The sequence below is a fragment of the Acipenser ruthenus genome, chromosome 11 (genome assembly GCF_902713425.1).
Source record: "Acipenser ruthenus chromosome 11, fAciRut3.2 maternal haplotype, whole genome shotgun sequence".
Taxonomy (NCBI): domain Eukaryota; kingdom Metazoa; phylum Chordata; class Actinopteri; order Acipenseriformes; family Acipenseridae; genus Acipenser; species Acipenser ruthenus.
The window spans coordinates 43,625,944-43,653,105 of NC_081199.1; the positions used below are offsets into that span (position 1 = coordinate 43,625,944).

A 27,162-nucleotide genomic window follows, 5' to 3' on the forward strand; every position below is an offset into this window, starting at 1 on the left:
AGCAGATCCTCCTGAATAAAAAAAGAAACAGAAAAAAACGTTACAAGAGGAGACCAAATGTAAAGGACAAAAATGTGGATGTCAGTTTTGCCTTGTAGTAGTTATTTCAAATGATACTGTAATCAAAATGTGTTAGCTAATGATTTCGGTAGATAAGTAAAGAAATAAAGACTTTGGCACTGTTACTAAATGACAGATATTAATGTTATTCAAAACACTGAGAGTCAAACTTAAGGAACATATCAAAATATATCCCTACATTTCTGCTGCTTTCCGGGTTGCATTGTAAATAGCCATGTCAGTTTCTTTGACAGCTTCCACCCCATTGTATTGTTGAGAGTTGGATGGCATGTTTAAAGATCAGCTGTGAACCGCCCAGGAGACAGATCATCAGCGAAGAGCTTAAACTGACCGCAGGCAGGTTTAAACTTGAGCCATCCCTGAGGAGCCTGGCCTGATCCAAACCTAAATGATAGATTATGTACCAACAAATACTTTCTATAATATTTTAGTTTCCTGAAGGATGTCAGACCAATTAAGCAGTAAAGCTGGAACTCATTTGAATGAAACAGCCAGAACTTTTGGAAAGCAGGTCCAACTCTGTAAACATGAACAGGAAGACCCTTTAAATACTGGTAGTGAAGATGTAAGCCACCTGGAAGGGCAATGCTGGATAAATATAGTAATGTGACCTCTTTGCTCCTAAATGCTTCATAGCCAGACGTTATGTATACTATTTAATAAACCACAGGCTGTTGAAAGGGTCTGCCTAATGTACGCTACCACATATAAGCACACTGCACTTTAAATATCGGGATGCTGAGTGTACTGTAAACTAAGCTGTACCGTTTACATGTTGGCACTTCTTGATCGTGCCAAATTCACAAACAATCTAAATCTGTGGACCAACTCACGCAATAAGTGAACATTCAGAAAGTGTGTCATTGAACTTTGCAGCTAAAACAGCCCTCCTGGTTTAGTGAGCAACACAGAATGTACCAAAATAAACTGTTTGAGTAACAAAGCAAAGAATAACACACTGAAGGGACTGAGCGGCTGTTATCTCAGAGTTGAGTTTAAATGTTTATTTATGTATTGTACCGGCCTGTGGGGGGAGCCCCTATAGTATTCAGCAGCTCATTTTAAGGGCAATTAGCTACGCACGTTTCATAGGGATTGTGGCAGAGTAGTGGGAAGATGTGGGCAGGGCAGAGGGTTGTGTAGGAGAGTGTGGAGCTGAGAAGGAGTGGAACGAGTGAGAAAGCTACCGTGTGAATCAAAGTGCGCTGAAAAGCACTTAACTGCAGTTCCTGTGTCTGGGTTTGTGTTTCTGTCGCTGCCCAGCCTTGATATGTGATAACTTAACTGCATGCAGTATGTAATACAGCAGAATGGTATGCAGTGTGTAATACAGCAAATGGTATGCAGTATGCAATACAGCAGAATGGTATGCAGTATGTAATACAGCAGAATGGTATGCAGTATGCAATACAGCAGAATGGTATGCAGTATGCAATACAGCAGAATGGTATGCAGTGTGTAATACAGCAGAATGGTATGCAGTATGTAATACAGCAGAATGGTATGCAGTATGCAATACAGCAGAATGGTATGCAGTATGCAATACAGCAGAATGGTATGCAGTGTGTAATACAGCAGAATGGTATGCAGTGTGTAATACAGCAGAATGGTATGCAGTATGCAATACAGCAGAATGGTATGCAGTATGCAATACAGCAGAATGGTATGCAGTGTGTAATACAGCAGAATGGTATGCAGTATGCAATACAGCAGAATGGTATGCAGTATGCAATACAGCAGAATGGTATGCAGTATGCAATACAGCAGAATGGTATGCAGTATGTAATACAGCAGAATGGTATGCAGTATGCAATACAGCAGAATGGTATGCAGTATGCAATACAGCAGAATGGTATGCAGTGTGTAATACAGCAGAATGGTATGCAGTATGTAATACAGCAGAATGGTATGCAGTATGTAATACAGCAGAATGGTATGCAGTATGCAATACAGCAGAATGGTATGCAGTATGCAATACAGCAGAATGGTATGCAGTGTGTAATACAGCAGAATGGTATGCAGTGTGTAATACAGCAGAATGGTATGCAGTATGCAATACAGCAGAATGGTATGCAGTATGCAATACAGCAGAATGGTATGCAGTATGCAATACAGCAGAATGGTATGCAGTATGCAATACAGCAGAATGGTATGCAGTATGCAATACAGCAGAATGGTATGCAGTATGCAATACAGCAGAATGGTATGCAGTGTGTAATACAGCAGAATGGTATGCAGTATGCAATACAGCAGAATGGTATGCAGTATGCAATACAGCAGAATGGTATGCAGTATGCAATACAGCAGAATGGTATGCAGTATGCAATACAGCAGAATGGTATGCAGTGTGTAATACAGCTTGGTGCTGTCTTGTGCAGGGGTCTTTGTTGAGCATGGTGTGTGTTTAGAGAAAGTCTGTGCAGATTCTATGTTGAGTGGAAGGCCTGAGGCTGGGGGCTTGGTGCTGTCTTGTGCAGGGGTTGGCAGTGAACTGTGTTGTTAGGACAGAAGCCAGCTTATTCTAGTGGAATTTCCTGTCTCATTTTAATTTCCCTCCTTCATTTTCCAAACTAGACAGAAAAAAGCTTTTTAATTACAGTGCAGAGGGTTAGCGTTTCAGGGTATTATTATTGTTAGTGAGTGCTTCCTTCAAGGATGAGACTTACTTCAGAGTACGAAGTTACATGGCTTTCAGCTGAGTTGGGACATGCAAACCTAATGATGTTTTTTTTTTTTTTTTTTTAAGACTGCAGGTTGTTTTTCTTGTATTGTCATGCATTTGGTACTGTCTGCTCTGCGCCGTCGTTCTTGTTGTATTAAAGGAGCCGGTAATAATATTGTTTTAGTGTGTAGAATCAAAGCCCAGAGGCAACTAAGCTTCACCCATCCAGCCCCACAGAACGTTTACCTATTCCTGAACCTTTAATAATCCTTTTCTTACTAGTTTTACTTGTACTGTAATTGCACTTTATAAGTATAACAGTTTAGACTAAAAGTGTATGGTTTTGCCATAGAAAAGTAGAGTGTTTTTTGAGAGCCTTCTACCACAGTATTTAAAAAACAAGATGCTGCACATTAACGTGCACTTAGTAAGGAAAGTTTAAGAAGGGGTGTATATTACATTGTAACGTTGCTCCAAAAACAAAAACATGTTAGTACCTTAACTAAAACATGTGAGAGCCTGAGCATGACATTCCAGTTGTGCATTACCCCCGGGGGATTAGTCCTAGTAAATAAGGTAAACGCAGCCCTTGAACTCTCCAGAGCGCTCTGCTTTTGTTCTTCCCATGGTGTTGGAACAATAGAGCTGTCTTGGTGATGGAATAAGCCTGCTCTGTCACAGCCTAGCCCTACCCGCGTTTCAGCTGAGCTCTCCTGAGGGGAGCAAGGCAGGAGAATACAGTGCAAACTCTGGCAGGGCACAAAGAGGGGGACGAGAGGGAACAAGCCCCTGTGAACCAGGACGCAGCAGTCACAAGTGCATCATATTAAAAAGTCAATCCTTACAAATAAAAATAAAATAAAGCACAAGTTTGTTATTTCGTTGGCTTACGAACGGCAGTCATGCATTTTGCCGCGTTCAACCCGGGTCAAAGCGTGCTGACCCACATCCTGAGGTGGGTCGCTGGGACCTGTGTCAACTGGGATAAGACCCAGGTACGTGGTTTCACACTACGCGGGATTGTGACGCGGGTACGACCCAGGTACGTGGTTTCACACTACGTGGGATTGTGACGCGGGTACGACCCAGGTACGTGGTTTCACACTACACAGGATTGTGACCCGGGTAGCCAGAACCTGGGTTGGGACCCGGGTAGGAGTGCCAGTGTGGAAGGGGCTCTAGTTTAGTAAACCCTGCTTCTGTGTTGGATGTGTACAAATGGAAAAATGAAACCTACAAATTCCTTGTGTATTTTTCATAATTTTGTTGGTAAAATGATGAAAAATACCCTAGTATTAATATCAGGTGTGCACGGCTGGATCGGGTCAATATTGCTGACACCTTTAAATGAAATGTCACTGTATTTTGTTGGTACTTCTTTAAAAATGTAAGGGTAGTGATGTCATAATTAAAAAGTAACCAGAGGAAATGAATTCAAACTCAGTTTGGACAGCAAATTCAAGACGAGAAGCTTCTAAAACTTTCCAGAGGCCTTTAATATTTCGAAGGTCGCCACTCTTGGCTCTGCGTGCAGTTCCAGGTTTTTTCAGCCTCTTTCACTCAGTTGTTATTCAGCGCAGCGGTGCATGACTGCAGTGTACGAGAATTCCAATGGTGTTCCAAGCTGATCAGCCCTGTCATGTGGGCATGACCCAGTTCTTGAAGCTCTTTGTCTTAGACCTTCCCTGACCCCTCTCCTCATTATCTCCTCCGATAATTCACCCTGACCATTATTAATGGTGCATTAACTTCAGCCACGCTTTGAATAAAACTGTTTAGCTTGCACCCTCTCATCCACCCTAAACAGTGGACCATTATACTGAGTGCTTCCCATCACCAGAAAATAAAAAGTCTAAAAAGAGGTCCAGCTTGCTTCGGTTCATTTTGAAAAGGAACATTTAAATGTCTGTTAAGGATATACAGATATACAGACATATAGATATACAGATATACAGATATACAGACATACAGATATACAGACATACAGATATACAGACATATAGATATACAGACATACAGATATACAGACATACAGATATACAGATATACAGATATACAGACATACAGATATACAGTCCGCTGCGTATGCTGACTCAATGAGGGCTCTTTGGTCAACAGTTCTACACAGACTGTGAAATAATAATCCTAGTTGTTTTGACACCTGAATTTCCTACTTTGAGGTCAAACTTGTCTCTTTGCATGAGATGCTGAAGGAATTTAATGCAATTCAAAAGTCTGCATGCTGAGTCTTTCCTAAGTAGTGCCTGTACTGCAGTTTGTATAGGAAGCATGCTTACATGTTTAAATGTTTAAGTGTTGCTTTAAAAAGCTTTATTTTAATTGCTTAGCAGATATCACAGTAGTACACCACACAAAAGCCCAACTGAGCAAAATGTCCTTTTCATGCATATAAAGCAGTTGTCTGTAGTCTCTACAATTTACAAATACTTGCTTTAACCAGAACTGATTTCTAACTACATATTTAAAGCCAAGCACTGCATTAAAAATACTTCTAAATAAAGACTTTATGTTATTAATAGAAGAGAAGCATCCAATAGAAATGAAGCTCTCTAATTGGCAAGGACCTGCATAACAGCTTGACTTAGTAACAGGTCCCAATTACTTAGCTGTAAAGCAACTTCAGATAAATACAGCAGCACTTCATTTAAAGGTGTCAGCAATATTGACCAGATCCAGCCCATGCATGGCTGGTATTAATGATGCCCTCACAGCTGAGGAATATGTGGTCCTGGACCTCAGGCATGTTGTGCTGTTAGCCATTAGCCATTGTTTACAAGCCATTATTGCATTTGATTATTTTATTAGGAGCACAGCCTGATACCCAAGGCTCGTCCCTTGTTCAAGCCTGCAGTTTCCCCTGAAGAGAGGTGCTTTTTTTGGTTTAAGCATATGATAGAGATGCTAGAAAAGGATTTTCCCAATGCTGTCAGCTATGTTTGCGTTCAGTTTGCAGTTTTCCTAGATTCTTTCTCTCATCTCCCCAAGTTCAAAGGGTGCCTAGCTGCAGGTCTTTGTCAGAAGCCCAGTTGGAGATCTTTTATGTTGGAGATGTAGGGTTTCTCGGGATGACTTTGATTATTTATTTATTCCACTTCTCTTGTGTGATAGTGCCAGTATTTTACATGAAACTGCCCAGCTTGCTCTGAACTTCATGTTGTTTTATTGGAGCACTTTTGCCTTTGAACCTTTTTATGAAAGCCCATTTTTTTTAACTCTTTAACTCTCTCTCTCTCTCTCTCTCTCTCTCTCTCTCTCTCTCTCTCTCTCTCTCTCTCTCTCTCTCCACAGCCCCACACCACATATTCCCAACATTCCACACTCCAATTCCGATTGACATGCGGCACCATGAGGGAAGATACCATTACGAACCACACTCCATACACGCTATGCACGGGTAAGTCTTCAACCTCTATTGCATGGAAAAATAATGATCCTCCTGTACAAAGAATTACTTTCTCAAGCGAAACCAGCTGCTTTAAATATGGCAAGCATGTGATAGTGCTCTTCTGTTGGTGCTGCACTGGGTATATTTATTTTGTTTGATGAGCCCATAAACAAAGTTTATAAATGCTATTATTATATTTAATTTATATATATATATATATATATATATATATATATATATATATATATATATATATACAGATGTGCTCAAATTTGTTGGTACCCCTCGACAAAAAATGAAGAATACACAATTTTCTCTGAAATAACTTGAAACTGACAAAAGTAATTGGCATCCACCATTGTTTATTCCATATTTAATAGAAATCAGACTTTGCTTTTGATTTTTTATTCAACATAATATTGTAAATAATAAAACAAATGAAAATGGCATGGACAAAAATGATGGGACCGCTAACCTAATATTTTGTTGCACAACCTTTAGAGGCAATCACTGCAATCAAACGTTTTCTGTAGCTCTCAATGAGACTTCTGCACCTGCACCTGTAGTTTGGCCCACTCTTCCTGAGCAAACTGCTCCAGCTGTCTCAGGTTTGATGGGTGCCTTCTTCAGACTGCAAGTTTCATCTCTTTCCATAGATGTTTGATAGGATTCAGATCAGGACTCATAGAATGCCACTTCAGAATAGTCGAATGTTTTGTTCTTATCCATTCTTGGGTGCTTTTAGCTGTGTGTTTTGGGTCATTATCCTGTTGGAGGACCCATGACCTGCGACTGAGACAGAGCTTTCTGACACTGGGCAGTACGTTTCGCTCCAGAATGCCTTGATGGTCTTGAGATTTCATTGTGCCCTGCACAGATTCAAGGCACCCTGTGCCAGGCGCAGCAAAGCAGCCCCAAAACAGCCCCAAAACATAACCGAGCCTCCTCCATGTTTCACTGTTGGTATGGTGTTCTTTTCTTTGAAAGCGTCATTCTTTCGTCTGTGAACATAGAGGTGATGTGACTTGCCAAAAAGCTCCAGTTTTGACTCATCTGTCCAAAGGACATTCTCCCAGAAGGATTGTGGCTTGTCAATATGCATTTTAGCAAATTCCAGTCTGGCTTTTTTATGTTTTTCTGTCAAAAGTGGAGTCCAGTGTTGTTTAAAAATGAATATGAACTTATTTTCTTTGCATTATTCGAGGTCTGACAACACTGCATCTTTTTTGTTATTTTGACCAGTTGTCATTTTCTGCAAATAAATGCTCTAAATGACAATATTTTTATTTGGAATTTGGGAGAAATGTTGTCAGTAGTTTATAGAATAAAACAAAAATGTTCATTTTACCCAAACACATACCTATAAATAGTAAAACCAGAGAAACTGATCATTTTGCAGTGGTCTCTTAATTTTTTCCAGAGCTGTATATATATATAAATCATCTTTAGCTAATAAAATATGATATATGTCAATTATCTCTTGAAATTAAGTCCCCCTGTTTTTAATAAACAAACTGTGAAGGATTAGGGTTAGGACCTGCGTATCAAAGATGCCAGAGACACCTCAAAAGGTTTGCTTCACCCCCGGACTGCTCGAGCGCTCGACGGTACTTATCCAGGGCATTTGTTCACTGCAGGCATCAGTACAGCACACACAAAGAGCAGATCGTTCACTTTGTAATTCTGGAAAGCTGGCAGTAATGACAGGAAAGACAGAAACCTGAGCTGGCCTTTTTTTAAGCAAGTAAGCATAAAACAGTAACATTTCCCAACACAACTGGATTGTTTTATATCTGAGAATACATACAACGGTGCTGTGACACTCCCCGAAAGATATCTGTATTGTTTGTGAATCTACTGTATTTACTTTCTTGAGAAATAGGTTCAACCCCCAAGTTCAGGGTTGTTGAAAAGCAGGAGATTTCCCTGATAGATTCAGTGCAAAGCAGGTTACAGAGGTCTAAGGCAGTACTGGTACAGCAGGTTAGAGAGGTCTAAGGCAGTATTGGTACAGCAGGTTAGAGGTGTCTAAGGCAGTGTTGGTTCTGAGGTAGAACTACAAGAAGCAAAGTCAAAGAGAGATGTTTAGTCTTGTGTCTGTACAGTGTGATTGGTTCAGGATCGGTTCTGCAATATTCTGGAGCTTGGCCACCCTAAGTTGGGAATACAAACTCTTTAGGTGCAGACGCCAAGCCTGATTTTTCAGCAAAATCGATACAATTGTGGAAATCGTGCTGTTACATTTAAATTCACAGATTCAATGTTGATACATTTCTTGGAGCTGGGCAAAAGCAAGGCTATTCATCAAAAAGCCTGGAAGTAGGAAAAAATTCTGTCTCTGTGCTTCGGCTTGTTGATTAATGTGATTTGATCTTGACAGAGGACCCCTAATTCATCAAGGCCTTGATCTAGCAGTCTTTTCCGCTGCCTGTGCCAAATGTATCTAATTACAACAACATTGCACAGCAAATTAAGTGCGGTGTCATTTATTGTGAGGCAGGGAGCTTTATTATCCACTCGCAGCTTCATGTCAAAGGTTTGCTTTTTGATTGTTAAACATGACACCTCCATACATCCCCCTTTATCATTGTTTGCATATAACATAATGAGACCGTGGGTTATTTTATCATAGCTGTCATAAGAGAAGCAGCAGAGTGCTTGTTCTGTGAGCCTTGCAGCGTGCACGCAGGACAGCTATTTTATAACTGCAGGGATGACAGCAGACCCCAAATCTAACAAGAGATCTGAGTGCAATACTTATTATGAATAATCCTACCCTGAGACTAAGAGTGAAGGCTGACATGAAGGCTGAAAAGGGAAAAAAAAATCCATCAAATCAGTGCCCGCATCTAAACAGACCACGGTAGATCTGCATGGTCATTTTACACTTTGCCAAGCATTTATCGTTCTCTTTACCATACTGTGCTGTTCTCTGATCAAGCATTTAATGTATACTGTACAGTGATTTGACCATGAGTCTGCATGCTTTACCACAGGTTAACTGTGCTTTAATGTATTTTCGTACCATATTAAACCTGCATAAGCTAATATCCAAAGGGAAATGCATAACCGTCACTCCTGGCCCTGCACTGCTTTCAGACTGAGTAACCAAGAAGCTTTTTTGCAAAGCGCTTCGGCACTCTGCTTCTTGATCAGTGGAATCTATGAAATGGAGTGGCGCGCCCAGCCCCAGTGTCCATGGTTTTTGCAAAGCTAGTAGGATTTTATCCTAGTTTGCAGACTGCAACACAGACTCTGCCCAGCTCCAGCCAGGGATCATGCCAATGATCTCCGTATCCAGAGGCATCTATTCTAACCACAGTGCCAGCTTAAAGATACTTAGAGCACAGGGGGCAATGAACTGCATGTGTCACTCAGAGAAAACTGATAGCCATGCAAAACCAGCCTGCATATACAAAAGAAATGACATGATGGGAAAAGGAAAGGAGAAGCCACAGTATTGGGAATGGTGGGGGCAGGCTTTTTTTTGGTGTTTATTGCTTGATTCCTATTTCATTTTGAATGTCATTTTTTTAACTGCATTTTTGTAAAACCTCACATTTAAGCCGCTTTTTCTAAAGAGACACATGCTATATATTGTTTTTATATTGGGTAATTATGAACAGAAGCACATCTCCATCACTGAAGATAACAATCTCAATACAAGAAGTGTGTCGGGGGACCAGTACAATAAACCCAGTCAGCAGTTTAATAATACTACACTGGGTAAAATCGAACTTATTCAGTTCAGTTTAAGATAGATAAATCCCACCCAATTACCATTTTAACTGAGAGAAAATGTTTCAGAATGATTTCCTGATGATTAATGTTATTTTTCCTCGATGTCTTCTTGTTTAATAACAGTGCTGGGTTGGGCAGCAGCAGGGCTTCATGAAATTGCCAGCTCAGGATCACAGTAAACACTGCAGTCAAGGAAAAAATAATGTTTTTTCAAAATGTCAGGAATATAGGACTGTGTTGTGTAATTCCCGTGAACAAACTGTATGCTTGTGGATCCGGTGTTGCACTCTACTTCTGATAACATTACTGCAGTACTGGAGCTGTACACAGAGCTCAGAACATTGTTTACAGTAATCGCAGCTGTGTTTTCTGATTACAGGAAAAGAACCACAGTTAAAGAGTGTTTTTAACATTTCTCTTCTGGCAAACTGCTTCTATTTTCAAAAGCAAGTTTAGTATTTCCCTCTCTTTCTGTGGTGTTGTTTGGGTTATAGCTTACTGGGAGAAAACCCCCAACCCTTTCAGTCCTGAATTATTTTAGTTGAGCTGAAGAATGCGAAGTTAAGTTATATACTTCAAAAAGGAAGCCCTTTATTGAGTATACATGAGAACAGGACACAATTATTATTGTTTTAACATATAATTATCCACTACCTCAGACTGGGGCCTAGGAGTCCCGTGAGGGTCCATTGTGATTTCCGATAAATATTAAAGGGTTAAGCCATTTCAAACCCTATGTGCTCAATCCGTGTACAGTACCTGTTTCTTCAACATGTTTCAGAGATGCTGTACTGTCTGTTTCTTCAACATGTTTCAGAGATGCTGTACAGTCTTTTTCTTCAACATGTTTCAGAGATGCTGTACAGTCTGTTTCTTCAACATGTTTCAGAGATGCTGTACAGTCTGTTTCTTCAACATGTTTCAGAGATGCTGTACAGTCTGTTTCTTCAACATGTTTCAGAGATGCTGTACAGTCTGTTTCTTCAACATGTTTCAGAGATGCTGTACAGTCTGTTTCTTCAACATGTTTCAGAGATGCTGTACAGTCTGTTTCTTCAACATGTTTCAGAGATGCTGTACAGTCTGTTTCTTCAACATGTTTCAGAGATGCTGTACAGTCTGTTTCTTCAACGTGTTTCAGAGATGCTGTACAGTCTGTTTCTTCAACATATTTCAGAGATGCTGTACAGTACCTGTTTCTTCAACATGTTTCAGAGATGCTGTACAGTCTGTTTCTTCAACGTGTTTCAGAGATGCTGTACAGTCTTTTGCTGCAGTTTTCCAGTTAACAGGAGAAAAAAAAGATTACCTCAGCCTGATAATAAGTGGAGTTGTCATTTTTAAATAAACTGTGTCCCCCCATTTCTATGCCTCCTCTGGTGTTTTGGTGTTTTGAGTATTAAAGTGAAGTGGGGTGTGCTGCAGAGCTGCCCCAGGTTAATCTCTGAGAGTCACTGTGGTTGGGATTGGCCCAGAGAGCTTTTCATCAGCACTTGCTAAACCGAGGTTTCTTCTGCCTGTCAGGCACGAAAGATCAAACAAAGGAACCATTCTTTCCAACTACCATCTTTTAAAGTTTCAAAATGATCAATTTTACAACCAGTAAGTTCTTGCATATTAGTAAAAAGATATAGTTGTTGCTTTTGCATTGCTTAACCAAAATCCTTATTATTTACAAAAATCTCCAGCCAGCACTAGGGTGAAGGTAGCAGCTTTTTTTTTTAGCAAATATTTGCTCTCAGGTTTGGTTAACCAGCAATGCTCTCTAAAACACGTTGCTTGGCACTTTATAGGCAATATGAAACTTACTGAGGCAAAAAATAACTTTATAAATGAATGTAGAGTAAGTGACCTACATGTCCCCTGATAATGATACTGTATAAATAATGCATTACAGGTATCAGAACAATGGAAGTCACTGTGGCACAGTATGCTAAACACCTAACTCAGAGTTTCATCAAGTTAGTGCCAGTGGTTCCCAAGACAGAGGAGGTAGGTATGGGTGTCTCAGTTATATCTCCAACACTGGGAATATACACCCCTTACAGGAGATAATGATGCACTAGTCATCTTTCTATAGAAAGATACTGTGCCCACTGTTTCTCCTACAGACATGAAAGTTTCCCTTTAGGCTCTTTTACAGACACATGTCCAGTCTATTCCATTGCCGACCGTGGACGGGAGCTCCCAGGGGGTGGAGCACAATTGGCCGAGCGCCGCCCAGGGGGGGAAAGCTTAAGTCTTAGGCTGTGGGCTTGCCTGTAAGCTGCCCAGAGCTGCGTTGTCCTCCGACGCTGTAGCTCTGAGGTGGCTGGATGGTGAGCCTGCAGTGTGTAAAGAAGCGGGTGGCTTCTTTACACACTGCAGGGGTGGTAGTGGTGAGCTGAGCCTAAAAATAATTGGACATTCTAAATTGGGAGAAAATAATAAAATAATTGGTGACTACTGAATTTAAAAAAAAAGAAGAAAGAAGTAAACAAAAGATGGCTGAGCTCCGCTGCCAGGAATATGATCGTCTAGGAACAAAGCAAGAGCCTGCCCTGGAGAACACAGACCGACCTGTCCTGTGTTATTACTCTGTTTTATGGTGCTGTTTAATCCAGCTTCCAACTCATCACTGCGTTAGCATTCTATAAGCCCATAAACACACATACAGTGACAATGTAAACTTTGATTGAGTGTTATCATCGAATAGGGAAATAACATCAGTAGTACTGTATTTTCTTTCCTCCCATAGAAGTAAATGTAAGTGTGTCAGGCTGAGGTCTGTGGGTATGATGTATAGTTCAAGAGTAGATCCAGCGATGTACATCAGTATGCCATGGGTAGCTACAGTTTACCCGTATAGTAAATCTATCATGTTCACTTTGTCTTATAGGTTTACAGTTTACAGATGTATTATGCTGTGTCTGTGGGAAAATGGGCACTTTGAGCTTCTGTTATTAGATATATTTGTAGCAGACAGTGATGACATAGCAAGATATACTTATGGATTTGTGGTTAACATGGTGAAATGATGGAAGCTGTTGTAATGACAGATGCTGATTAAGAGAGATGTATCCCAGTTTCCCAGCTCCAAGCCAAACTCTGGATGTGTGTGATCCTCTTAATAGAACATGTTCAAGTACATCCTGTACAATCATTCTACCCCCCCTAGTACATCTTGTACAATCATTCTACCCCCCCAGTACATCCTGTACAATCATTTGCTTGCCTAACCCACGGGAGTGCCGGAACAATGCAACGTTCCCTCTAGAATCCCTAGTGAAGACCGGCCACTTCACACAGCCAGGATGTGAACCTGCGCTCCCCTGACTGAATGACTCCCCCTGCACACCACACAGCCAGGACGTGAACCTGCGCTCCCCTGACTGTATGACTCCCCCTGCACACCACACAGCAAGGACGTGAACCTGCACTCCCCTGACTGTATGACTCCCCCTGCACACCACACAGCCAGGATGTGAACCTGCGCTCCCCTGACTGTATGACTCCCCCTGCACACCACACAGCCAGGACGTGAACCTGCACTCCCCTGACTGTATGACTCACCCTGCACACCACACAGCCAGGATGTGAACCTGCGCTCCCCTGACTGTATGACTCACCCTGCACACCACACAGCCAGGACATGAACCTGCGCTCCCATGACTGTATGACAGCCTGCACACCACGTGGTCATGCTTTTACCAGGCGAGCCACTCGGGGACCATACCTCGCAAATCTTTACAATGCTTACCTTTGCTTTACCATGCTTTCACTATGCATTATTACACTTTGATGTGCTTTTACTACGGAAAACTTTTATAAGGGATAGGGTTGAGTCTCTGAAAGCAATACACGACTCAATCTAATTCGACTCCACCTGTAGTCCCTTCATATACATATTTTAAATACCCAACCCAGAAAGCTACTGTAGAGCACAGTCTAACAAGACCATGTCTTAAACCAGCTGCTGGTTTCCTGTTTGAAAATACTCCTGACATCATTACATCTACAGGAGGTTACAATGAATGCATCCATTTATTAAATACAATAGCTTCTGCCCTACAGCATGATTCCTTAGATTTAAGATTCAGATAACATTTTCCATACCTCGTCCCCAGCACACACACCCTTTGTGCCACATAAGAAACTGAGTTTGTTTGTAGCGGTAAACAGAAAATGTACTGTTTATTTATTAGATGGGGCAACAATACCACTTTTGTCTCGGTTCACCTTTAAAAAGAAAAAGAAATTCAGCACATGTTTTTGTAATGAATCCAAATCCACTTGACTTGCTTGCCAGTAGTGAAAACTTGAAACAGGAATTAGAATAAAAAGATGCACAAAGCACTTGCTGGTATTACTGAAAGTATGCCTACAGCATCAAGATAATAATAATATTGGGTTACCAGCATGCTAAAACTAGCAGGACTGCTCCCCCAAAGAGAAAGCATGACAGCAGAGGTGAATGCGCACGGGCTGAAAGCTTTTGTATATTATTCACTTTTAAAAATAATGAGAAAAGAATAGGGAAGTGAGGAAGGGACTGTACCAGACTGTTTGTGTGATATTATCGATTGTGATTTCTGCATGGACTGATTTAAAGTCTGGATGCATGTGTTATCTGTCTTTGAATATAATAACACTGGGGTGGAATTCCACGCACATAGAAGTGTAAATTAACTTAAATGAATGGTTTGTACGGAACTGTGACCACGTGTGAACAGGATCTAAGGGTATCACAAATAGAGCCATTTATGAGTGGGTGTGTTGAGTTTAATGACAGTAAGGAGTTTATGAGCGGGTGTGTTGAGTTTATCAGCGAGTGTGTTGAGTTTTAATATATAACTCTGTTTCTGCTCTAAACTGGGGAATGGAGGGGAAACTAGTAAGATCCCTTTACTGGAATGTAGTCACAACAAGCAGATAGCTGAAACAAAGTTAAGAAGACACAGCAATGTCTCCCGGCTACGCATCACATCACATGCCATCAGGTGCTTCTTGGTTGGGCAAGAGATGCTTAATCCGTCCGAACAGCCTTGCTGGAAAGAAGCATCGGTGTGTGGATCAGGATGAGCGTGCCTTTAATCCTCAGCATTACAACAGTCTCCGGCCGTGTCAAAAGCTATTTGAAAGTGAAGCAGAAAGTGCTTGATGACTGATTCAGCAGACTTGGATAAACATCACTGAGGAACCACAGCCTGGGGAACAGGAATCTTTGATTTCAATCTGCTGTTATTTTCATTCACACATTACACCACCTCCTTGTTCTGTTACTTATGCCAGTGGTTTCATAATCATTTTTTTTCAGTAACTTAATTTTAGGGCCTTGCCTGAGATCCTACTTGTGATGGATATGCATGCCTTGGAAACATGCCATTGGATGCAAGCAGACCTGCCCAGACCCAAAGTCTGCCACAGCTATGCAACACTGTCTGTGTTCTGTGCCATGTTTGCTCAACCTTAAATTAGCTGAAAAACCTGGATAAACACTACAACACATATAAAACACTCACGTTAGATTTGTTTTACAAATTCAACACAAGATATTGAGATTAATCACTTCTTGTTACAGGGCCATAATGGGAAACAAGACATTGTTTCCTATAGATCCCAAAATGTTTAATATGCAGTCCTACTGGGAAGAGCGGCAATCAGATCTGACTTTCCCTTCCAGATCCTTGCAAAAGAGAATCCACATTTACAACTTTCAACTTTCAACACGCCAGGTTAAAATCTGTTTCAATTAAAGGGGAGGAGAATCAAGTGTTCCATTTAATGTGTGCATATATCTACTGTGTACATATATCTAATGTGACATCTCTTTACCTGTAGAGACATTTTACACACCTTGACTGCAGCCCCATATTTACATTGACACATAATTATAAAAGTAAACATGCAATTTAAAATTACACAAAGCTGATCAGAAGTGACTTGCCAATCTGTTATAGAAAAGTGATGCTATTGTGCCACAAATCTTTAACTATTATTTTCATAGGTGCTGACATGATGTAAGAGTGAAAGCAAGGTCTGTGGACTGTGTTTATTGGTAACTGGTGTCAATGAAATGCATAAAGAAGGAAATGCACAAAGCCATTTACTCCAGTGTCATAATTATATTAATAAACAACTCAATAATTTACTTCAAGGACTCCTGAAGTTTATTTTATTTCTTTTTTGGGAATCACTGATGCTATGGGCACTTAGTAAAAGACTGTGATGCCATCCCACCTCACCACCCCCCAGTGTGCTACACGTTAACCTGTATATCTCAGTTCATTGTCTACCCTTTTTACCCTTTCTGTTTGATCTGCAGCCCTCCTGGATTAACTGGTAGCCCTGTCATCTCCGACATCTCCCTCATTCGACTGTCCCCCCACCCTGCCGCCGCGGGGGAGTCCCCCTTCAATGCTCCTCACCACTACGTCAGCCCCCACATGGAGAACTACCTCCGCTCTGTGCACGGCAGCCCCACACTCTCCATGATCTCAGCAGCCCGAGGCCTGAGCCCAGCGGAGGGTGAGTAATGCACAGCCTCCTTGAGAGCTCTCGAGAAGGGGCTGCAGACGTTTCAAGTGCAGCAGGACAATGACCAGGACTGGAGCAGATTAGCCTCTCCGGTAATAACACAGGAAAGCTTTATTTGAACCTGATCTATGTAGCATGCTTGAAGTTGCCCCCTTTGCAATCCTTTAATGAGAGCTATGGTGTGCAGCCCACTTCTGTAGAACTTTATTGCAGGTTCACATAAAAGGGTAGAGCATTACGTTAGGTTAACGCTGCCACCCAAGTTTGTGATGGTTTACAATGGTCTTTGTCTGCTCTTGCTGTGTGCTTCCAATGTGCTATTTTAATGTTGTTGTTTTGCCAGTGGAAACAGGAGTTCTCTGGATTGTGCTCAGGGTGATGACAGCTCCTTCGTTGTAGCTATATTACTATAACAGGTTCAGACAGAGAGCCAGAATGGGAAATAAAACACCTTTTTACAGTAGAGCACCTGAGCTTTTAAAGTTGAATAAGCAATGCAGAGTAGATCTTACTGGACATAAAAGTGGCTGAGGAAAAAAAAAATAACTGGAGAAGTCCCACCGACTTTATAAAAAAATAAATAAATAAACAACAACAAATTCAAATGAGCACAAAATGCAATCAGGGCTCCAGCTTCATCTTCAGCCCTGGCTGACCCGTGACTTCAGAATACTGTAGAAATGTTTCGATTTGCAGCAAAGAAATGTTTTACAGAACCCAGGACTATTGGTGCAACAAAACCTTGGCCTTACAAACGCCACTAGCATGTGTTGAATCCATCAAGCTCAGCAGCACTGCATCCTCTCTGCTTTGTCATACCCTCCCCTAACCTAAAACCAAAAGGGAATGAACCTGGACAGATTAACAGCTCCAAACCTCTGAGGATCTTGGAGAGGTATTTCCTGTGAGAATGATAGGGCTAGGGGGAGGGTTGGAATTCAGCCTTTGAAATTAGAATGTGTCAGTTTGGTCCTCTCAGTTGGAGCTGAATAAGAAAGCAGAATGTAAGAAGTACTCAGAAAGCATGGAGGCTGCTCTTCCCCCAAGCCGAATCCCTTGCTAGCAAACTGTTAGCCCAGGACAGGACCTGATTGTTCTTTTGAATGGTCCCTGGGTTTTTTAGCTGCTTCACTTTGGTAGAGTGTGGGTAAGTTTTAACCATTACATTGTGTTCCGGGGGGTGTGGTTATGTTTTTTCTATCAGAACGGTTGCTTTTCACATGCTCTATGTGACCTGGGGTGCGACTGCAGCCAGCTGTAGTGGTTGTCTGGCAATCGTTTTTAAGAAACCAGCTTCTGAACGGTCCTGGCAGTTTATAGTATACTGTAACTAGCAGCCAGTGTCTGGCAAACAAGTTGAATTTTTCTTATCATGTTACTGCAGGAGAACTTAGTTTTAAGAATGTTCTTTTGTTTAGAGAGTAATAGATTTCAAATGCAGTCCAGGCATATTATAAACCCATCTGCAATGACTGCTACAGAAAGTGTAATAAAGAGATTCATGTTTCACTAGGACTGGGTTTGAGGTTATCTGCTGGTTTCAGGCATGTTTTGCAATTAGCTGATCAAAAGGAGTAACTTGGTACATGTAGGAAAAATCTGGATATTATGAAGTTGAAAAAAATGCCTGTTTTAATTTGTATAACTTGTAATTTCCTTTGAAACAAGTACAGCAAATAGTGGTCAAGACAAAATAAACATCAGGTTGCACAGAAACAAAATGAGGCAGCGAAATGTTAAACAGAATGGATGTTTCCTAATGTTGTAGAGAAGCAGAAATGAAACTCAGTGGACCAAGTGACTCAGGCCATGTAAAACAAATTCATGTCTAATCCTTATTCCCTCTGACACCTTTAACCCTGGTTTAATGGGTGCAGATGTTAACACTGTTACATCATTATTACTGCACAGGATATAGGTCCTTCCCACTGTCAGTTCGGTTTCTGCACTGGAAAAACAATTCAGGGGAGTTGGGTTTGTTTATAAGTTTGAGGAAGCAGAGGAATGCAGAGGCCCCAGCTCGGCTCTCTTTTGTCCACACAAACACGCCCAAACCAGCGTCATTCAAAGCCCTACGAAATCCCATCTGGGGGAGCAGAGGAGGCCCTGTACACCAGTGCAGCAGTCTCACCACACACAACCTCACAAGGGGCTGTTAACCAGCTAGGAATACAGTTTGATTTATTTTCTCGCTTTCTTCTGCTCCCCTGCAGTTACGCATGAACACTTGAAGGAGAGAGGGCTTTTCAGCCTGCCCCCTCCCCCCCCTGGAGCTACCCCTGCTGAGTACTACCACCAAATGGCACTGATGGCCAGCCACCGCAGCCCCTATGGGGACCTCCTGATGCAGAGTGGGGCAGCGGCAGCGATGGCTGCACACCTCCCAGACTACATCAACCCCGTGGATGGTAAGTCAGCCACTCACTCTTTATACAGACTCTCATAGTCACCACAGCACCTCATGCGAGGGATCAGCAGACAGGAGGCAGCTTCAGCTTGCAGTGCGATGAGTCATCAGTACATTTCAAGTTTCAATATCCTGCTGTAGTGTTACAGTATGGTACATTGTGGAGGTTTCAGTATCCTGCTGTAGTGTTACAGTGTGGCACAGTGTAGAGGTTTCAATATCCTGCTGTAGTGTTACAGTATGGTACAGTGTGGAGGTTTCAATATCCTGCTGTAGTGTTACAGTATGATACAGTGTGGAGGTTTCAATATCCTGCTGTAGTGTTACAGTATGATACAGTGTGGAGGTTTCAATATCCTGCTGTAGTGTTACAGTGTGGTACAGTGTAGAGGTTTCAATATCCTGCTGTAGTGTTACAGTATGATACAGTGTGGAGGTTTCAATATCCTGCTGTAGTGTTACAGTGTGGTACAGTGTGGAGGTTTCAATATCCTGCTGTAGTGTTACAGTATGGTACAGTGTAGAGGTTTCAATATCCTGCTGTAGTGTTACAGTATGGTACAGTGTGGAGGTTTCAATATCCTGCTGTAGTGTTACAGTATGGTACAGTGTGGAGGTTTCAATATCCTGCTGTAGTGTTACAGTGTGGTACAGTGTGGAGGTTTCAATATCCTGCTGTAGTGTTACAGTGTGGTACAGTGTGGAGGTTTCAATATCCTGCTGTAGTGTTACAGTATGGTACAGTGTGGAGGTTTCAATATCCTGCTGTAGTGTTACAGTATGATACAGTGTAGAGGTTTCAATATCCTGCTGTAGTGTTACAGTATGATACAGTGTGGAGGTTTCAATATCCTGCTATAGTGTTACAGTGTGGTACAGTGTAGAGGTTTCAATATCCTGCTGTAGTGTTACAGTGTGGTACAGTGTGGAGGTTTCAATATCCTGCTGTAGTGTTACAGTGTGGTACAGTGTGGAGGTTTCAATATCCTGCTGTAGTGTTACAGTGTGGTACAGTGTAGAGGTTTCAATATCCTGCTGTAGTGTTACAGTGTGGTACAGTGTGGAGTTTTCAATATCCTGCTGTAGTGTTACAGTATGATACAGTGTAGAGGTTTCAATATCCTGCTGTAGTGTTACAGTGTGGTACAGTGTAGAGGTTTCAATATCCTGCTGTAGTGTTACAGTGTGGTACAGTGTGGAGTTTTCAATATCCTGCTGTAGTGTTACAGTATGGTACAGTGTGGAGGTTTTTCAGGAATTGGAATTTCATTGATACCTCACCAGTTCTTATTATTTTTTTAAGATTCATGCTTTATTTGGTTTCGTTGTTAACCAGCTAAGGTTTGTAGATGATTTTTCTATAAGGGAATCTGGCAGCTAAATCTTCACTTAGGACACATATTTTTCAAATTCGGATATCAGCTGCACCGCAGTGCAAAGATCAGCAATACAAATCTTTTTTTTTTTTTTTTTAAATGGAAGACTGTTCTTTTACCAAATAAAATAAAATAAAATACTAGGAAGTATTAGATATTCATTGAACTTTCCCAGCCCAATAGCAGGTTTTTTTTCCACCATAAAAGTTTGTTTTTCCATTTTGCACAGTGTAGACGTGCAGCAGCATGCCCCCAGCAGTTACTACCAGCCTCTGAGTATCACAGGATCAGCAGGCACTTGTTGAATGAAGTCGTGTATGATCAGTGAAGCATCCTGAAACAGTGCAGCAGCATGCCTCCAGCAGTTACTACCAGCCTCTGAGTATCACAGGATCAGCAGGCACTTGTTGAATGAAGTCGTGTATGATCAGTGAAGCATCCTGAAACAGTGCAGCAGCATGCCTCCAGCAGTTACTACCAGCCTCTGAGTATCACAGGATCAGCAGGCACTTATTGAATGAAGTCGTGTATGATCAGTGAAGCATCCTGAAACAGTGCAGCAGCATGCCTCCAGCAGTTACTACCAGGCTCTGAGTATCACAGGATCAGCAGGCACTTATTGAATGAAGTCGTGTATGATCAGTGAAGCATCCTGAAACAGTGCAGCAGCATGCCTCCAGCAGTTACTACCAGCCTCTGAGTATCACAGGATCAGCAGGCACTTTTTGAATGTCGTGTATGATCAGTGAAGCATCCTGAAACAGTGCAGCAGCATGCCTCCAGCAGTTACTACCAGCCTCTGAGTATCACAGGATCAGCAGGCACTTATTGAATGAAGTCGTGTATGATCAGTGAAGCATCCTGAAACAGTGCAGCAGCATGCCTCCAGCAGTTACTACCAGCCTCTGAGTATCACAGGATCAGCAGGCACTTATTGAATGAAGTCGTGTATGATCAGTGAAGCATCCTGAAACAGTGCACACCTCAGCTACAACACAGCACTAGAGATGCACAAAGAAACTGTTCTTTAACCTGGGACTTTATATATAGCTCCACCCAGTGAGCCAGGCCAGCCTACCTTCAGAATATACAGCCAGGTACAGACTCTAATGCCTGCAGCAATCACCCAGAACAGGCTTGAGGCTGTGAAGTAAATGAAGCCTTCGTGCTTTAGTAAGAGGCGTTTAACGCACTCATTCACTTTGTAACATTCTTGCCATGCCTTGCGCCTGAGAGACGGGAAAGACGGCAGTTTATAGTCTCAGCATGACATGAAAAAACACTAGAAAAAAATGAGTTGAGCACAACGTTCAATATATTTCTTTCTTTAAAATGTGCAGTCATGAGCTGAGCACCATCCATCACATCTGATGAGATGCTCCTCAGTGACATACCCCTGCAAGCTTCATAGTACACAATGCCTGTAAATCTGGTTGGAAAAACATAGCTAGGTCTGCCACACATATTTACTGAGGTAGCCTCTGTACTGTGTGTGTAAACATCCAGCAACACTATCCACACTGCCTTTCTCACTGATCTTGGTATTCACTTTCTTCTTGGTTGGTTTGATGTTGTTTTGAATTTGGTAGCTGCGGTGATGGAAGTAGAGTGGGAGGTAAAATCTTGAAACACAAAACAAGTTATTGAACTTTGTTAATGGAAGTATATAAACACGCACAGTCTGGAGATGTAATGAAACACTTTATTCTGTGCACCATTAACTATCAACTCTGTGGATTAATAGCAATATGTGTATTTATGGAGTCCAGATTACTGGTTTTAGGGTTGATGTAGGTAGCCTGGTAGATTATCTGTTTTTTGTAAATATGTCTTTCTTCCCTAGTGTATGCATCTAAACCATTGATTTGAATGTTTTATATACAAGTACATACTTTCCTAACTTTGTATATGTCTACAATTAGCAGTGGCAATATTTAATAATACAGCTTAAGCAGTGTAATAAGTCCATATATAAGTGAGAGCTGTGTGTTTAAGACCACATCTGGCATTGTTAAGGTATATTGTGATATAAAATTGTTCAAAGGTAAAGAGCTGGTTACTGCAGAACTGTTCTAGTGTGTCATCTTGCTTTAACTGTCAGGCTTTCCTTTCCAAGTGAGCTTTGCAGTTTTTAATTCAGTCACTATTAAATCCATATGCTGGTGTACTCTTGTCACTGAAGCCTCCTTTAAAAAGCTGTAATGTGTTTCTCTGTGTTAGCTGAGTACTTGAATTATCCATACAGCTCAGGATAGCTCACAGCTTACATTTCACGTTCCAACACATAATGTGTGCGGTTACATCGAAAACTAATTGCAAAGAAAAACAAAATACAGCATGGCTTCTACCGCTGATGAAAAAGAAATGTTGCTCCAGTATGGAATTGTTGCTACGACCCTGCAGATGTATTAGTCTGAGCTTGTTTAGGAAGAGCTTGGCTCCGGTACAAGAGACTGTTGGACTAACCTTGCTATCTTCTTATTAACAATGACTACACAGTGTAGGGAGGGCTGTGCACACCATCCGTGCTCATTGCAGTGCTGTTCCATTCACTCGCACTGCTGGGATTTCACTGCTACATACTTTTATTAACGCTTCATATATTATGTGTAATGTATTAATAAGGCATCAGATCTTCATCCTGAGAAACCTCATCCTGAAATGTACAGAATATCACCAACCACTCTACACGGGTTTCATAGACTACGCAAAAGCCTTCGACTGCGTCAGCCATAACATCTTGTGGAAGACAATGCAGAGAATAGGCTTTCCAAGGAAAGTCATCAGCCTCACCAAGTTGCTGTGTAACAATCAGGAATCAGCAGTCCTGACAGAAAGTGGATTAATGGAATGTTTCCCAGTTGGAAGAGGTCAGACAGGGATGTGTCACGTCTACAATGCTGTTCAACATCTATGCAGAAGAAATCATCCGGAATACACTACCAGGACAAGATGATGAGGAGGAAGAGACCAGGAGAGAGAATAAGGATCGACAAGAGGATGCATAACACCCTGAGATACGCAGACGACACCACCCTCTTGGAAGGAAGCAGAGAGAGACACCACCCTCTTGGAAGGAAGCAGAGAGAAACACCACCTTCTTGGAAGGAAGCAGAGAGAGACACCACCCTCTTGGAAGGAAGCAGAGAGAAACACCACCTTCTTGGAAGGAAGCAGAGAGAGACACCACCCTCTTGGAAGGAAGCAGAGAGAAACACCACCTTCTTGGAAGGAAGCAGAGAGAGACACCACCCTCTTGGAAGGAAGCAGAGAGAGACACCACCTTCTTGGAAGGAAGCAGAGAGAAACACCACCTTCTTGGAAGGAAGCAGAGAGAGACACCACCTTCTTGGAAGGAAGCAGAGAGAGACACCACCCTCTTGGAAGGAAGCAGAGAGAGACACCACCTTCTTGGAAGGAAGCAGAGAGAAACACCACCTTCTTGGAAGGAAGCAGAGAGAGACACCACCCTCTTGGAAGGAAGCAGAGAGAGACACCACCCTCTGGGAAGGAAGCAGAGAGAAACACCACCCTTTTGGAAGGAAGCAGAGAGATACACCACCCTCTTGGAAGGAAGCAGAGAGAAACACCACCTTCTTGGAAGGAAGCAGAGAGAGACTAGTAAAGAGTAGAAAGGATGTGAAAATCGAGTGAGAAGAAGAAAGGCCTATTTCTGAACATCAAGAAAACCAAGATCCTAGTGGAAGACAGAGAGTTCAAAGGGCAAGATTTTGTGCTTGACAAAGATAGAATTGGTTGGAAACTTCACTTACGTTGGATCCGGGATATACAACAAAGACAGAATCTCAAAAGAGATCAGGCACAGACTAGCGATCACGAACACCACTTTCGCTAGAGTGAAGCCAATCTGGTCTGATCACCTCAATTGAGAAACAAATGAAACTGAAACTGTTAACAATGAACATCTTCTCAATAGCAACCTTGGGCACTAACCAGCAGAGCCAAAAATCAGATCCAGGCGCTTGAGACGTGGTGCTACAGGTGCATCCTGAGAGTACCATGGACGATCAAGCAAACAAACCAGTCGATCCTGGAGGAACTCCACTTGGAAGGGAGCAGGCTCCTGAGAGACATAGAAAAAAGGAAGCTAAGTTACTTCGGACATCTGAAGCGGCACGAAAGCTTGGAACGAACAATCCTGGAAGGAGAGATAAAAGGAAAAAGAAAAAGCAGACGCCCAAGAACAAGATAGGGAGACAGAATCAGGAAGCTTCTGAGGATGGATCTCAATGAGGCAAGCCTGAGGGCAGGAAATATAATAGAATAGAGACAGCTCGTCAGGGCGGCAACATTTGATTGATATGCCGCTGATTGATTCCATGTATAATTATATAATTTAGAAATAATGGAATTGGTAAGTTTGGAGAACTGCTTTGAACATTTTTTTTTGTCATTGAGAGCGCATTGAAATGGCTGTGCCACACATTTAAATGCCCTGAAGGAAAAAGACAAACTAAGAGAATGTGATGTCCAGAGACCGCAAAATTTACATAAGTCCTTTTACAGCTTCCTTGTCTTTCAATAAGGAGCTTAGGAGTACATGCAAACAAATGGTGAAATAGTCAGGCTGCTGGAGCCTGTAGGACATCTCTGGACAATAGCTGGTACCAGAGAAAATGTCTGCCATCCAGACACTATTGGAAGCTGCTTTCAAAGAAGAGCCCTGTTGCCTTAAACTCAGCACATGCAGCTGAGGGCTTGGAACACATCCAGCATGAGCCACTTCTAATAAAATGTGCAGTCATGGTATTAGTTAGATTTACCAGGGGAAATAAACATCGAAATAGCCAAATAACTTAGCTGTGCAAATTTGGCACAATTTGGTGCCAAACTCTGATTGGCCCAGAAGATCTTCATCAAAGCAGCCACTAATAAAAAAGTGTTTTAATGACGTGCTTGAAGAGCCCCAGGCCTGAGGACCTGTTACACGACACACAGCCTCCAGAAACACTTTCCACTGGTAAACACAATGTACACTTCCTCTGCAGACCAGCAGCAGAGCGCCAATAAACACTGCCATGCCACGGACGTCACGCCTGCTTCAAGCAGCTAATGAATGGGGGCCAGTGGCTGAGCAGTCATTGCTGACATAAATCATAGGGGAACGAGGGGAGAAACGAGGACATGGCTTCTCTTTGTATTTAGTCATTTATCAAGGGAAGTGGCACATTAATAAACATATCTCCCCTGAGGTGAGGGAGCAACAGAGATAAATAGCACTGCCAATCCTGAACGGCTTCTCAAGTCGCAGAAAGAGAAGGATTAAGGCAATGCAAATTGGAGGACATTCTGAGCAGGGGTTTTAATTCCTTTTTTAGTTCATGGTTTTATAAAGTACCCGTCCACTGTCCCCCGTTAAACAAATATTACATTTTCAAAGCAAATGTACTTATTTTATATATAGTCAACACCCTAAAATACATTTTTTTAATCACTTAAACTTTTTGTGTACATCCCAAAAAATAACTTTAATTTTTTATATTTTTGTACCCTGCAGTTATACCTCCTTTCAAACATATAAACATATATATACTGTTTACATCAATATACATGTGTTTTAATACACGTTTCAATGTAAAGTATTCACAAAAAAACAACCTTTCTGCTTTCCTTGAAAGTGTGTGATGTAAAGTCTAAGGTATTTTATGGGTTTCGAATACAAAGTGGCTGATAATTAAGTAACTGGCAGAAACAGCTGCTGTGAAGCACGGAGGCATCTAGTTTAATATCTCTGTTCAACAATAGAACAATCCAGCTGGTATTTTCCTACAAGGTGATTTATTGACAATAAAAACAACAGAAATGCAATGAAACATTTAGGGTTTTAACAAAACCAAAGACAATGGTATTTTAATCAGCTATTGTTTAAATAATTCAAATAGACCTCAGTGTCTTGTAGCATTGACTTCAATAGACCAAAGACGTACATATATATATATATATATATATATATATATATATATATATATATATATATATATATATATATATATATATATGTGTATATATGACTGTCTATGTGCTTGTATATCCAGTAATATACATTGCATAGACTCTGATTGCACATGCACAACACTTGATGATATAATGATGTGCTCCCTGAGTGCAGTTTGCCTGTATTCCCCATGTTAAGCTGTTCCCCATCACAAGGCTTTGCTAACAGCAGTTCCTAATGCACAGCACCTGTTGTGTGATCTGGGGCCTGAAGCAGCTGCTGTGTGTCAATGCTGGCTCTTAGCGCCGCAGCACGCACTGGCTCTGATGGCGTGGGATATCTCACGGTATGGTTAACGCCCAGCCACCCCAGGGGGCAGCTCTCCACTCAGTGGTAAACCCAGGGACACAGACTTTCAGCACGCTTCTTCCCAAGGAAGGGATAGATTAACACTGTGTGGGCTGGCTGAGAAACAGAACTGCCTTGAACCCTCACAACTGTTGGTGTCAATTCTTGTCAGTTTCTAATTCCCTGTGTGTGTGTGTGAACCAGAGTGAAATAATCTTGTGATAGATCAAAGGGTATCAAACACATAGATCCACACCAGAGTACAGGTCTACTCTACAGTACATACACAAATGAATTCTACTAAGACAGACAGACAGACAGACATCCACCACGTTTGCAAAGAATGACATTGTTTGACACCTCTGGTAATAGAGGTCTGTGTGGTCCATTCAATTGATCTAAAGGTTACTGTATGTAATGAATAAAAGGGACACAGATTCGTAAAATGAAGCATCCAACAGTCAAGGTTAGTCTCTAAGTTTCCCTATTCGCTGCTTGTTGGATTGGGATGGATTGACCCCAGTGGGTGCCAGTGAAGAGGTACTTACAGTAGCCATTCACATTACATCCATTACATTACATCCTTATATCACATTACATCCTTTGTTAGAATAAGAGCATTATTCAGCATGGTCTCCCAGATATGCTGTAATGACCTCTTTTACTGGC

At 41.6% G+C, this 27,162-nt stretch overlaps 1 protein-coding gene across 3 annotated transcripts in view; it reads left to right on the forward strand.

The window, feature by feature from the left end:
* LOC117426943 (zinc finger protein GLI2) overlaps positions 1 to 27,162 on the forward strand; it is a 101,304-nt gene that overhangs the window by 56,048 nt on the left and 18,094 nt on the right. For 2 of the 3 annotated variants that reach the window (XM_034045200.3, XM_059034088.1), the window contains 3 exons: positions 6,053 to 6,158; positions 16,195 to 16,397; positions 18,620 to 18,814. In XM_034045200.3, coding sequence (XP_033901091.3) covers positions 6,053 to 6,158; positions 16,195 to 16,397; positions 18,620 to 18,814 — 504 coding nt within the window. Of the gene's footprint in view, positions 1 to 6,052; positions 6,159 to 16,194; positions 16,398 to 16,445; positions 17,554 to 18,619; positions 18,815 to 27,162 lie in introns of those variants that run through there. The other variant, XM_034045201.3, reaches the window with a different exon arrangement.